The 14,786-nt window shown below is 38.9% G+C and overlaps 1 protein-coding gene across 3 annotated transcripts in view; it reads right to left on the minus strand.

The window, feature by feature from the left end:
- Positions 1-14,786, minus strand: part of peak1 (pseudopodium-enriched atypical kinase 1) — a 104,537-nt gene that overhangs the window by 22,561 nt on the left and 67,190 nt on the right. For all 3 annotated transcript variants that reach the window (XM_084934023.1, XM_084934021.1, XM_084934022.1), the window contains one exon: positions 5,809-9,346. In XM_084934023.1, coding sequence (XP_084790149.1) covers positions 5,809-9,218 — 3,410 coding nt within the window. In that variant the 5' untranslated portion in view covers positions 9,219-9,346. The remainder of the gene's footprint in view (positions 1-5,808; positions 9,347-14,786) is intronic.

Here is a 14,786-nt window from a genome sequence, read left to right on the forward strand (position 1 = left end):
AGAAAGTACAGTAAACAGGAGAGGGAACAGTGCTGTTGTCAGTAAGTCTCCAGTAACAGGTCCAATCCAATTAACCATCCATTCTCTGGACCCTATCTCAGCCACCATAGAGCCCTATGGACCCTATGGTAGCAGGTCCAATTATGCAAAATAATTTTGAATGTGCTTTTTTTTACTCAGTATTTAAACACAGAAGAAAGCAACCTTGGGAAGCAAGGAGGTCATTCAAATCAATTCAAGAGTATTTTCTACTATATTACAAAACATTTTTATAAAATATTTTCTAATATATGGTGTTTGATAGGTTGAAAAAAAGAAAGAAAAACAAATCATAGACAAATCACTGTAGCTGGTGAACTTCAAGCTCAAAAGCATTTTCATTTTCCGTCTGTCAACAAATAGTAAAGAAATATGAAACTTTGACATAATTGCTTTTTAATATCTCCAAAGTCCAAGCCACATTTAGCTGATTTGACTATTTATCATCCCTACATTAAATGTAAAATTATACAATGCTTCAATTCTGAGTCACAAACAAGCTCACAGTTTAGTGCAGAACATACGATGCATCTGATAATATCTGGGTTATCATTTTTCAGCACCATTAGTCACACTGCAGGAAAATTGCCTCAAGATATACTGAGGGCAATGGCAGGTCAAAGAAAAATCGTGAAATTAGAATACAAGAACACCGCACCTACACTGCGAGGGCTAATTAGTGTGAAAGAGTGCATATAAATGTGGTTGAAGCTTTGATACAGCCGCAGCTTTAACTAGCTGCAGGGAAAACTCAGTCTAAAGTTGGGTTTAATAAATGTGTTATTGAACGACTTGTAGGAAACGGAGGGCTACTCTTAAAGAATGCACTGTGCGCAAAGCCTGCTGTGCAGGTAATAGAGGATATTACAGAAGAGATCACACCACAGTGGGCTGGGTAAGTAGGAAAGTAGACATGCCCGATTGAGATCAAATACCTCTCAAATCTGTGATGACTGATATGTATGACGGGGAGAGTAGCAACTATGACACTTGAAGCAGCAGCTGATAAAGGCTGAGCATGTTCATATTAAGCTGGCTCCCATGAGTACAATGAAGGAAACCTGTGTAGGTAATGGTAATACTGGCATAGCACTGCAAAATCATTCATTAATTCGCTGGAGGTAACAGAGGAAAAACGTGTGAACATGAGTGATAGATTCCTAGTAGTTCTACTCTGAGTCTTACACAAAAATGGACATCTACAACTAATTGGGTAAAAAATATTAATTTTGCTTTTAATATTTTTATTTTTATTTTCTTTTTTTTTGTTTCACACATGGTACAGCAGTAATGCATTCCCATACACAACCTTCCTTTCAATTAAAGTAACACTGTTTCCATGCATGAAAAGGAGCAGGAAGAAGAATAAATTCTTATTGATACCTGCCCCCTATCTGTGATAATACAAGTAGGCAACCAAAATTACACTATGACAATTTTCTGCACATAACAAAACAAAACAAAGCAAACAGAACAATATACTCAACAATGAGCAATACCACTAAATATCAAACTAAAAGGATCATTTTTCTACAATTAAATTCTATTCTTTTCAACTTCTTCATATTGGTTTATCATTTTATTCTTATAGCAGATTTTAAATTGAGAAACATTTATACAACACTTAAGATGATCACTGAGAGAATTCCAGTTTCTTATGCCTATGACTGTTGGACACATTTGCCTTTGTGTGGTTCGAGCAAACCGGTGCTTAAAATAAAACTTCCTTCTGCCGTCCCCATTTTCTGAACACAGTATAAATAAACTTTGTAACTTAAGAGGTAGTGTTTTATTTTTCGCCCTAAACATAATAGTTAAAGTCTGTAATTTCACTATGTCTTCTAGTTTTAACAATTTCGATTTTATAAACAAATTATTGGTGTGTTCTCTATATTTAACATTATGCATAATTCGAAGCGCTCTCTTCTGTAATAAATATAATGGTTTCATATTAGTCACGTATGTATTCCCCCATACTTCAACACAATAGCTCAGATAGGGTAGAAACAATGAAAAATATAATATTCTCATTGTCTTGTAATCTAATATATATCTAACATTACCCAGGATATAAATACTTTTAGCCAACTTTTTTTTAACATGTTCAATATGTGATTTCCATGTTAACTTGTCATCCACTATTACACCCAGAAAACGGAATTCTGTCACTCTTTCAATTAATACTCCCTCTATAGATAATACTATCTCTTCCTCCTTTACACGGTTTCCGAATATCATAAACTTTGTTTTTTCCAAATTCAGTGATAACTCATTTACATCAAACCATTTTTTAATTTTTTCCATTTCAATAACCATAATTTTAGCCAATTCTTTCAAGTTCTCTCCGGAACAATAAAAATTTGTATCGTCTGCAAACAAAACAAAATTCAACATTTTTGACACATCACAAATGTCATTTATATATAAATTAAAAAGTTTTGGTCCTAAAACAGAACCTTGAGGGACCCCACATTCTATTTTCATTCTATCAGATGAATGGCCTAAACACTGCACATACTGAAACCTATTATCTAAATAGCTGCTTAACCAGTTCAATACTATTCCTCTCACACCATAAGTTCTTAACTTAGAAATCAAGATGGAGTGTTGCAGAGTGTCAAAAGCTTTTCTTAAATCAATGAATACCCCTATAGTATATTTATTATGATGTGTTGCTGATGAAATGTCTTCAATAGTATTCATTAATGCTATTGCTGTTGATCTGTTCCGTCGAAATCCGTACTGACTTTCGCTTAGCAGTTGATGTTTTTCAATGAAACTATCAAATCTTTGTGCAAAGAGTTTTTCAAGCACTTTAGAAAACTGTGATAGCAATGACACTGGTCTATAATTATTAAAACTATGTCTGTCTCCCGATTTATAAAGAGGGATAACTTTTGCCACTTTCATTCGGTCAGGAAATACACCCGAATAAAATGAAAGATTAAAAATATAACAGAGAGGTTTGATTATACAATCCAAGGTCTTTTTTACAATGACCATGTCTAACCCATCACAGTCAGTGGATGTCTTGTTTTTAGATTCTGCTACAATAGCTATGATTTCTTTTTCAGTGATTTCCCCTAAAAACATAGACTGTACCACTCTGCTATCTCCTTTCCATTCTGAATCATCCTGTTTTCTAATTAAGTTTGCCAGGTTAGGCCCAATATTTACAAAAAAAGAATTAAATTCATTTACCACTTCATTCATATCACGTACAACCTTATTTTTCTTATTAAAGTAAGTAGGTACATTTAAAGATGTATATTTATTACCCAATACGTTTTTTAAGATATTCCACGTACCCTTAACATTATTTTTGTTTTTGTAAAATAATTTATTATAATACTCTTTCTTAGCCTTTCTGATAATTAATACTAACTTATTTTTATAAACTTTATATTTCATTTCAGCAGGCTTTGTTCTAAGTTTTATATAATCTCTATACAATTTATTTTTCTTTTTACATGCATTTTCTAATCCTTTTGTTATCCATGGTTTACCAGTAGTTTTCTTTTTCTTTTGCTTATATAATACCAGTGGACAGTGATTTTCATACAAAACCAAATAAGTTTTTAAGAATGCCTCGTATGCAGCATTGACGTCATTTACATAAACCTCATTCCAATCTTCTTTCATAAGATCTTGCCTGAACTCATTTATTGCATCATCATTTCTAATTCTTATATATCTGTCCACACACACTTCCTCCTTTCGTGTCATTTTATAATCTAAAGTAACAAAAACAGGTAAATGATCACTTATGTCATTTATGACAAGACCACTTATAATGCTGCTATCCAAGCAATTAATGAAAATATGATCAATTGAAGTAGCTGACTTTTCAGTTATTCTACTAGGTTTAGTAATCAGAGGGTAGAACCCTCTTCCAAATAATAACTCAAAAAAATCTGATGATGCCTTATGATTGGACATTTTTAAAAAATCAATATTATAATCACCGCAAATACAGAATGTCTTATTTCCCTTTACCTTGCTCAATAAATCTTCTACTACATCTGTGAATGTTTCTATCAGTGTTCCAGGCCTTCTATACATACAAGTAACAATTATATTACTCTTTCTTTCCCTTTCTATTTCTACTGTCACACACTCCATTAAATCATCAATAGCCACAGACATATATTCAACCTGTTTACATTTCAAATCACTATCAACAAAAAGTGCCACACCTCCTGCCTTCTTATTAGATCTATTTATATGATGTAATTCATACCCATCAATGTGAAAGTCCCAACCCCTTTCCTCATCTATCCATGTTTCTGATAGTGCTATCACTTTAAACTTGCCTTTCAGATTATTCAAAAAAATCATAGATCAGAACAAAACTTTTATAGAGGCTTCTACAGTTGAAATGAATTAATGAAAATGTATTGCCTAAGTCAACATTATCCCTAAATTGTTTCTCAGTATAATACTCGCATGTAACATTAATTGCATTAAGCACATTCCTTTCTGGATCGATATTATTTTCAAAATCATGTAATTTGTAATCCGAATCTTCAGTCATTATGATTGAGTATTCTTTAAATGTCTGTTATCCTTATGACATACCCAAGTATTTCACAACATATTTTGAAAAACCACTCATAGCTATACAGTTCTTTCCGATCCATAAATAACTGCGGCTCAGATCTATATCTCGTCTTCGCGCATAATTGTAACACCGTCGGTCCCAGTTCCATATCCACCTGCAGCTTCACAGTAATACTCTTCCAGTCTACTGTCTCATACCTTGCCATTTTCCCCCTCCTACAGTCGGAAATAGTGTCTTTCATTGAATAAGTTCGGCTAGTTGTTAGCAAACACATCATAACAGACCTTCTGCCGTCCGACCGCAACAGTGTAATATGTCCCAAGGGTTGAAATCTGTTTGTTTTCTGGTGGAACAATTTATCCTATATTGTTATCCTGTATTAAAAAATCCCACATTCTGTCATAACCCCCACAATGCTGGTATTATTTCTGTTTTTGTACTTTAAGTAAAGAATATACTGTACACCACAACTGTATTAGTTTTTGGTTTTGAAATTATCACATATTGTATAACAGTTGTTAGCAACACAATTCAACTCAAGGTTTAGTTTAGCTTAAAGTTAAAAAGGTACAATCAGTAGGTTTTTTTAGGTTATTTAGTACAAAAAAAGGATATTGCACTCAGCTAAACAATGACAGCATGTTATAAGCTAACATTATCCAAGCTAATTTTAGGCCTGAGTGTCCTAAAAAAAATTCACATTCCCTCTGACAGTTTAAACTCTCATACAATGTGAAAATGCAATTATTTGCTATGTGTAAAGGTCTAACAATGTTAGATCCACTTCAAAGAAAGTTTCATTAACACTGGCTAACAGCAGCTAACTGTGCCTAACAGCAGCAAAAACAACTGATCTTACTGACAGAAAGGGTCAGGATATTCATCACAACTCACCTCAGTATTGCTGTCATCGGTCAGAAGTGAGCTTCACTGACTCATATCGACATGTATCGGGCTCATTTGACAAAGTTTTAAAGCTGTTTGTCAGCACGCACCGTAGCTAGGATTATGCAGCTGAATTGAGAGGGGTAAGACAATAGAACTCAACACTGCAATCTGCAAACCTACTAAAATCTAGTGGTGAGATTTTATAGAACATGTTTCATGTTCTGACAGTATTCTTATTGAAAACCGAAACTACAATTAAATAACTGCATTTTTTAGGGCATTTTCTGGCTTCGGAAGACTAAACAAAAATTTTAAAATACCTTAAATCCTTGCAATTTTCTCCTCCAGCCTTGGGTGAGGATGTTGTTTTGCCTGGACTCAAAGGCCTAGGATCTTTGTTTCCGTCAGGTTTCAGTAGTGTAGTTTCTCTGCACTCCTCTACCCGTAGTTCTCCTTCATCACCGTGGCTACTGCCAGTGTCTGGTTTATAGGTGAAGATAATGGTTGGTTTCTGGGTGGGATCTTCTGCTTTTGCCTCAGTGAACCAGTGCTGATTTTGAGCTGGTGGTGGTGGAAGCATGTGAATGACTGTTCCATCAAGCCCGACAAGCTTGCCCTTCTCCTTCTCTCTCTCCAGCTTCTCCCTCTGCTCATCCTCGTCTTTCCGCCTACGAAAAAAGCTCTTGAAGGAGATCCAGCGTTTAGGTTTGGAGCTTTCTGCTAAACTACGTCTCCCTTCCCCTCCAGGACTCGCTTCACCTTCGCCAGGTCGCACTGGTGAACTGGAGGCAGAGCTCTTGGTCCAGTTTCCAAAATGTCTCTGGAGTATGTTAGAAGCATGATAAGGAGAGGATGTAGATCTTGGAGGAGGGAAGGGGGCAGTGGGCTCAGGCTGGGGGCTTGAGAGTGGGGCAGCAGCAGAGGCACTCTGAGACTTAGACAAAACTTTTGAGGGTGTGTCTTTCTTTGACTTGGAAAGACAGCCATCAGTTGGGGAAAAGAGAGACTTGGGCCGAAGAAGGGTCTCCTTAATGGCATCAGGTGGGAGGGCATATAACTCCTCGGAATTAAAAGATTTGGTTTGTGCTGATGGGGACTCCGGAGGAGATTGAGGAGGCTGGATGGAGGCCACAATCTGTGAAAGCACAGCACTGGCTTCCTCCCTATGGCTTACAGCTGTCCCAGCAGATAAAGCTAAGCTTGTATTATCATCTTTATTGCAAGCAGCATCTCCACTTGTCTTATAAGTGTGTGTAACAATACTGGCAGTAGTGCTGGCTGCAGGTACGTTTGCATTTGCAGTAATGGCAGGATTGGCGGGAGAATTTGTTGATGTAGTGGGTGAGAATGCCCCACTTGTGGAGCCCATTACAGTGCTTGTCACAGTGCAAGAGTCTGTAGTGGTTCTAGGTTGTAGATTTGGTGCTTTTGACACTGCTTCAAGTGGAACCTTTGTCTCCTCAAAGGAGGCTCGCTCTGATGTTCCTCTACCAGAGAGAGTTTTCTCTGTTGAGGCGGACTGGACACTCTCAGAGGATCCAATCTCTTCATAAGTATGGCTGGCTACCCTATTACCCATCCCTTTTGTCTGTGGTAGCTCCCCACTGAGTCCCAGAAAGCTCTTATACACAGCTAGGTTATCATATGCACTTGGATTAATAACAATAGGTACCTTGACAGCATTCTTGGCACTGCGGGCATAAGCAGGCTCATCTCGGATAATAATGGGAAAAGGAGGCATGCCTGCATTATTGAAACTGTTAAATTTGATCTCTGATAAATTGGGGGATTTCACAGGTACAGTTCGAGAAGAAGATAGCCCAGCAATGGGAGAAGTGGGAGCTGACTTGTGACTGCAGTGCTGAGTGGTCAGGGCAGGGACAGGATTATTCCCAACCCCTGAATCTATTTTAGGTATTTTTTGGCGAGGGCTTGTGCTTGATGTCCACACTTCTTGGTAACGTATGCTGCTAATCTTTTTTTGGGATGAACCTGACAGAGCAAAAGAAGTAGGTGATGTTGGCATCACAGGAGAAGACACAGATATTGGGGACGTTGGAGCTACGGCCTGGGCTGAAGGAGTGCTACTAGATGTTGTAGGGCTTGAAGGCATCGATTGGTTTTTGGGTTTTTGAGAATCTGGAATCTGTTCATCTTTATTGGCCATGGATGCTGAGACATCTACTACAGTGTAAGGCTTACAGATCAATGACTTTTCCAAATTTACTACACGGTAAGGTTTAGCTTGCTCCTCTGTGGGACTAAAACTTATAGTGACTGGCTGACCAGGAAGCGCTTGGGGCATTGGCATCCCTTCTCTGCCATCCTGATCCTCTAATCTGATAGCCAGGACAGCCTTGTGTGTTTCAGCTACCTTTAGTGGACTCAGTGCCCTGTTGACAGATTCCTTCTTAGGAGGAGAAGTGCAGGTGATAGGTGGCTTACAAAATGTGGGAGAATGCAAGCCATTTCGAAGGACACAGTTAGCACTGCTACCGCTGCTGGATGTTGTTCGAGAATCCTCCGGTATTGATGACGATGATTCAGGAGAAGTGGCAGACTCAGAATTTGACAGGAAGCCGCTGCCTAGCATATCGTGAGGTCCGTAGGAAATCAGCCCTCCATTGGAATCCATGGAAGGATAGCCATTTAAGATCTCATCATAGCTATCATCATAGTCCACCGCACAAATTCGCTGTAGTGAGCGGTTGCGAAGCGGCACAGTATTCCACTTTTTCCCCGCAGCAAAGGGAACGGGAGACAACGTGGCAGCACGGAAATTAGCAAATCGTGGTTGTCCTCGCATACGGATTTCCATGGCTACCAACTCTTCATCGCTTTCATCCCAGCTCTCATGCTCTTCATCATCATCCCTTTCAGTGTCTTCCTCATCATCATCATCTTCATCCTCCTCATCTTCACTTTCACTTGTAAAGTCCGGATAACAAAAGCGACCACCTTCTGTGCTGATGATCTTGGTACTATCGCTCAGGGATACCCGTTTTTGAGCAGTGCTCCCAACCCCACCACCACCACCACCACTACTACTACTTCCCATAGCCAGACAGCTTGAAGCTGGTATGCCTCTTTCTAAGGATCGTCGGTATGAACTACTGATCCGACCCCAAAACAAGTCCTTTGAGCCAGAAAGTTGCGTGGGACTAGAACCAGGGCCCAACCCAGCAATCTCTTTAAGTACATCTGTCAATCCACTGTTGTTGTTATTTCCACTAGGTGTCCTCGGGCTAAGTGGTCCATAACCCTCAATCTCATCATTGTCATCCTCTCCTTCATTGTTGTTGCTGGGCCCACCAGGTCTTTTGCGGTTCAGTCCATTGCGATTCCAGACTGTGAAGGCTGATGTTTTCCCCTGCTCTATTACATTTGGTGGTTGCTGGAGATTGCCATCTGAATCAAGTCCTGCAGAGGAGCAGGGCAGCATCATAGTGGGCTTAACAGCGATGGTTGGCTTCTTGGCCACAGGTGGACGAAAGTGTCCTGAGCGAGCAGATCCACTGCCAGTCCGCTGGGAGTTGGTGGTGGTATGGTTAGGATTGGCTCTGGCACCAGCAGCTGGAAGGTTCTGTTGCTGGGATGTTTGAGGTCTTTGCTCAGAAGGAGGCTTCCCTCCACTACTCTGAGCTAGACAGTGCAAACTCTTTGGTTTAAAGCAGTTCTTGCACTCGCCTGGTTTCCACACGTGCTCTGTGAAGGTGCTGCAGGCCGACATGGCTGCGGGTCCAGTAAGTCAGCCCTTTAGGTCAGTGGACAGGAAATCCCTCCATGAAGCTCCAAACTACAGTGAGTATCTGTAGATGAATAATGACTGAAACAATTCAAACGTGGAGGACCTCAGACCTGAAAAACACAACAGGAGAGAAAAGAATACATTAAACTTAGTTCAGTTAGTTGTACATTTAGATTTATTCATGCAACACTTGTAACATTGACTTAACTAAGGCAAAGAGTAGGATGAGGCAGAAAGGCAGAAGCAAAAACACAACAAAAAATAATCATCTGTGGGAGGGAGAGAATGATTCAGAAAGGCAGTATTTCAATTTCTCCATTAGGTGGCAAACTTTCTCTACTACCTCAGTCCATCCTACAGGGAGCTGATCTGTTTTCTAACCCAAAATGGTCCTACAAGACTCAGAAAGGCAAGGGGCAGAAGCAGTGGGAACTGAAACAGGTTATTTCTGTATTATTATGGACTGTTTGAGTCAAGCTTAAGTAAAATGAAGTCACTGATGTTGTTACTGAATCAAAATCCAAAATCCTGTGAACTTTTACTCAGATGGAAAATGTGATTCAGCAGAGTTCACACATGATCGGTGTGACCAGTGGCTCTTGTGATACATCCATCCTTCCATTTTCTTCTGCTTATCCAATTCAGGGGTGCAGGGGGGGGGGGGGGGGGGGGGGGCTATCCCAGCTTCACAAAGTGAGCGGTGGAGTACACCCTGGAGAGGTTGCCTATCTGTCACGGGGCCAACACAAGAGACAGACAACCATTCACTCTCACATTCACACCTATTCACAATTTAGGTTTACCAACTAACTGAACCTCATGCATGTTTTTGGACTGTGGGATGAAGTCCGAGTGTGCAGAAAGAACCCAAGCAGGAAAAACGGGGAAAACATGCAAACTCCACACAGAAAAGCCCCAGACTGGACTTTACCAGGACCTTTTTGCTGTGAGGGAACAGTTCTAACCACTTTACTATGTGCAGGGCTTCTTCCAATACATATTCACATAAAATTTGATGACAATGAGGGAAGACTGAAGGCTATGGAAAATGCGTTATCAGGCCAGTGAGTGATTTGCTCTTAACTGTCAACATTTGATGTTTCACTGCTGGAAATTAGACTGAAATCCACAAAATATCAAAGTGTACAGCCTCAAGGCAAAACCAAGTAAAAATAAAACTATACAAGAAACCCAAGAACATACATAGTTCACAGACTTTGGGGTGTGACTGAAACTTATTTTCAAAATCAGCATTCAATAAGACACCTCAGTCTGTTCAATATTAAATCACCTGTTGAAATTGGGTCATTTAATATTCTCTTCCTGCTGGACTGAATGCAAACAACCAAAGACCTGAAAACTGGCACCCAACCACACAGTTACTGTTTTAAGTAAAATAAACTCTAAAAACAATGGCACCTATTAAAAAACACAACCCACTTAAAAAAAAAAAGATCAGTGGTGAAAAATCCACACCATTCAATCTGTAAAATGACAAAGGCTGACATTTAAAACTCTGGTTATCAGCACCAGTCCAATTATCCGGTCATATTTATGTACTTCTGTAATTATACAACGCTAACAAAAAGTACCAGAGTGATAAAGGCCCTACCCTAGTTGTTTACTAAATACATTCAAAGAAGGAAAGATGGGATTAAACATTTTTCTGGAACCCTTCTTATATCCGGTTAAGCCCCACTTCAATGCAAATCATGAATCTAATGGAGGAAGAAGAAGAAAGACAAAGAAAAAGCCATTAGCATTTAGATGTGCTTTATCCTGATTGACCAGTCCAGCTTCTCACAGCCAATTATAACAAGCTCTGAAATACCACATTAACATCAAATCCATGGATAATAAGTGAAGTGTAACTCAAATAGCCAATTAAATTCAAGCTCAGTCCATGTTTAAATATTACACAGGAATGGTAGGTTACATAATCTGACACAGTTTATGCACCATTTCTAAAACTAGCCTGCCATCAACAGATTATTTTCAAGGAAAAAATAAAATACAATAAAACAGTTAACTACAAGAGAAGGTGCATAAAAAAAAAAAATCAATAAAAGGCAATGAATTTAGTTTTGAACTTTTGAACTTACTACCCTTACTTAACAGTGTAAGTAGGTAGCATGATTTATCTGACATGGTCTGCGAGTTGACAATGTGAAACCTTAAAAAATATGTTATTAAGACACACTTGAGCATGACCTAAGAAAAAACTATTTGAGTTTTGGCTTTCATATCCACATTGATGTACATTTGTGTTTAAAATACAGCTATTACTAATGCTATGGATTAGTTCCACAGCCTGCTTCACCTTAGCACTGCTGATATAAACAGGATTGTGTGTCTTTGCAAAAATGTTTGCAGGAAATAACATGCAGACCTGCAACTGGTCTTCACTACAGTCCTTGATGATGATAATATTGATGATGATGATAATGGGGAATCTTTTGTATTTTTAACCATGGAAATCAATCAATATAGTTTGAAGCCCCCTCAGCCAGCAACACCTGAGTAAGTGTCGTTTTCTAAACCAATATTATGTCTTTGGCTGGGATTTAAGAGCTTATTCAGCTTTGCTTGACATATAGGGTCCACCAATGGACTATTTTAAAACACTTGGGCTGGTCTCACAAGTGAATATGCTTTATAGGTAAAAAGACATCCAAACACAGATTTTCAGATGCCTTTTGTTTGGGACAGAATGTTTTTTTAAGGCAACCAAATAACAATCATGCAGACATTCTACAATGACCACCTGTGCAACTTAAAATGCAATATTAACAGAACAATGTTAAGAGAACCTTGGCTTTTCTTCTCTTCTGACAGTTTATCACAAAAGCATTAGCAAATTAATATTTACCTAATTAAATATTTGAGTATTTTGCACTTTTATGACTGAACTTAGCAGTTAACCAAATAAAGCTGTGGGATGACTCATAGCAGAGCTGATATCAGCAGGGTTAGGTGAATCATGGACGTCAGGTCCCGTACGGAAGGATGTTACAATGACAACACCCCGCCCAGGGCCAGACACAATAAAAGAGGAACTCCTGAATCAAACTCTGCTGACCGAGTCACATTGGGCGGGAGAAGATTTATGCTGTTACACCGAACAGGCTGCATCCACACAGGAAACAGTGGCTGCAATTCACACAATATTATTCCAAAGCTGTCACAGTGTGACACGTAGGCACTGTGGCAGACTTTCAAAAAGTAACTTTCTAAAGCCCAAGAAAGCCCAGTGTGTCTGTGAAAGGACCATAACAGTATTTCTGCTCGTTTACAGTGACGGCACGTATCATTGTTTTGTCCAATTCTGACCCTTACAGGACAACATTATTAGGACTTTGTTTTTTCACATGTGCTTAAAAATCGAAAGGACGCCCACCTTATCTTTAAAGGAGAGCCCAAACACCCCACACAGGAAGGTTATTCATGCCACTGGCATTCAGTACCCACAGGTTGTTGCCATACATGAGGGTGGGAATGTAGATCGATCAGTAAATCAACAGCTTCACTTTCATACTTAGACCAGTACAGCATCCGCAATACTGCAGATACTGCACCAATCCGCCTGCCACTCTTCCACTCCCTTCTTCCCTCACTTGTGAACAAAACCCTGAGGCACTTGAGATCCTCCAGCAACTCATTCCCAACCCTGATTTAGCATGCCACTCTTTTCAGACTCAGAACCATGGCCTCAGACTCAGAGGTGCCACTTCTCATCCTAGCTGCTTTACAACTGGCTGCAAACTACCCCAGCGCAAACTGTAGGTCATTGCTCCATGAACATCCACGAGATCCTGAGACTTAAGGATCTCACTTTTTTCAACAATGCTTTGCACACTAAGAAAATGGAGCTGTTTTTAATAAGATGTAGACCTGGCAGACTTTGTAAGTGCATTATTTCTTCCCTGACAGACAGCAGATGGAGGGGAGGAAGTGAGCAGTTTTCTGTGGAAATCAGGAAAAAAAGACTCCTTATTGTGTTTATTGACTCCAAATCAGTTTGATGGAATTATGAGCAGCAGCTATCAGGGTGCTTTCTAATAAGATACTTCACTTTTCATTGTTGCCATAATTCTGATCACACTTGTGAGAATTGGGAAATATCAGATATTTAATGTGTCACATCCACAAATCCACCAGTAGAAACCACCCGTGATGGATGTGACAACATATTTTACTTTTCTCTTCTCCCTCATTAAAATTCTGCTGCTGTTTGATTTTATTTTCAAATCCTGTCACAGTGGGAGCTAATATGACACTGCACCCAGCAACAAGTAAAACATATTTGTATATTATAGATTTTTTCTGAGCAAAACTAGTTCCATGATGTAACTTACAAGACCTCCCACCACCTGTTCTTGCATGACTGCAGCACACTGCAACACTTTTGGTCAAAACCCTTAAGATTTACTATAAATGTAACACTAACAATCACAGATTATTTACATTTAATGATCAGAGCATCTACAATAATAAATCAAACTGCTTGGAAAGAAGCATTTCTCTAAACTGTTCGCTCATTTTCATCATAAATAAAAGCTGATGCACAAGAACAAAAATTATAATGAAAAGTATTGACTCCTTCATCAACGAGTAAAAACGAGATGAAAATATTCTAGAGAGATGAGATCCAATCAGAACTGAATAAGTTTTGTAGAAAGGTGGGAAGAGTTTGATCCAATCAGAATTAATCTCCTTGTTTAGTAAAGTTGGAGGAACACATTTCAGGAGCCCTCGGGGAACAGTACAGCTAGCTCCCACACTTGTTTCTCATGAATACGTAACATGTTAACACTTAGGAAGAAAAGAAGAGTCAAGGGAAAATAATATTTAACCCATTAGAGCAACGTTCTCCAGTAAAAACACGATTGTTGTCGGCCAAACCGATTGTTGTCGGTTTGGCCGACAACAATCTTATATTCTATAATGTTTAGTTGACTAAAACCAAAAGAACCTAGATGCCAAAACTAAATGACATTTTAGTCAAAAGTCAAATTTAAAATTTGCTTTTAGAATTAACACTGGGAAAAAAAGAAAGACTGGACCGATAACACCAAGAATACATAATAAGTATTAACAAGTCTTTGCAGATATTTGAGAAAAGGGGATGAAATAATCAAATATGTAGATACCAGGACAATCTAGGACAACCCAGGACAAATGAAGCCCCGGATGACTTCTCTTATACCAATTAATCTTTTCGTAAACCACGAAAAGCAGCTCACACAGCTCAACATGAGGGACACAGTCATTAAACTATAATACATCCGACTTGATGCAGAAAGAAAGAGAAAACCATCGTGACACAAGAAATCCCTCTGGCTTATGCCATCGACTTTGTTTCAACATTAACATGATCCTAAATGCAGTTCTCCTTTTTTTGCAATAAAAGTGTTCCTACTTATGGCCATCAGCCAAATTATAGACATCTATTTTTGTGATGCTTTCATTATGTAACAGATATTACGCAACACAGCGGAAATGTGATGAATAACAATACAGCAAATTGGATCCAATACTAATAAAAACAAT

Source organism: Perissodus microlepis, chromosome 7 (genome assembly GCF_051167445.1).
Source record: "Perissodus microlepis isolate ML-2025 ecotype Zambia chromosome 7, ASM5116744v1, whole genome shotgun sequence".
In the NCBI taxonomy this organism is placed as follows: domain Eukaryota; kingdom Metazoa; phylum Chordata; class Actinopteri; order Cichliformes; family Cichlidae; genus Perissodus; species Perissodus microlepis.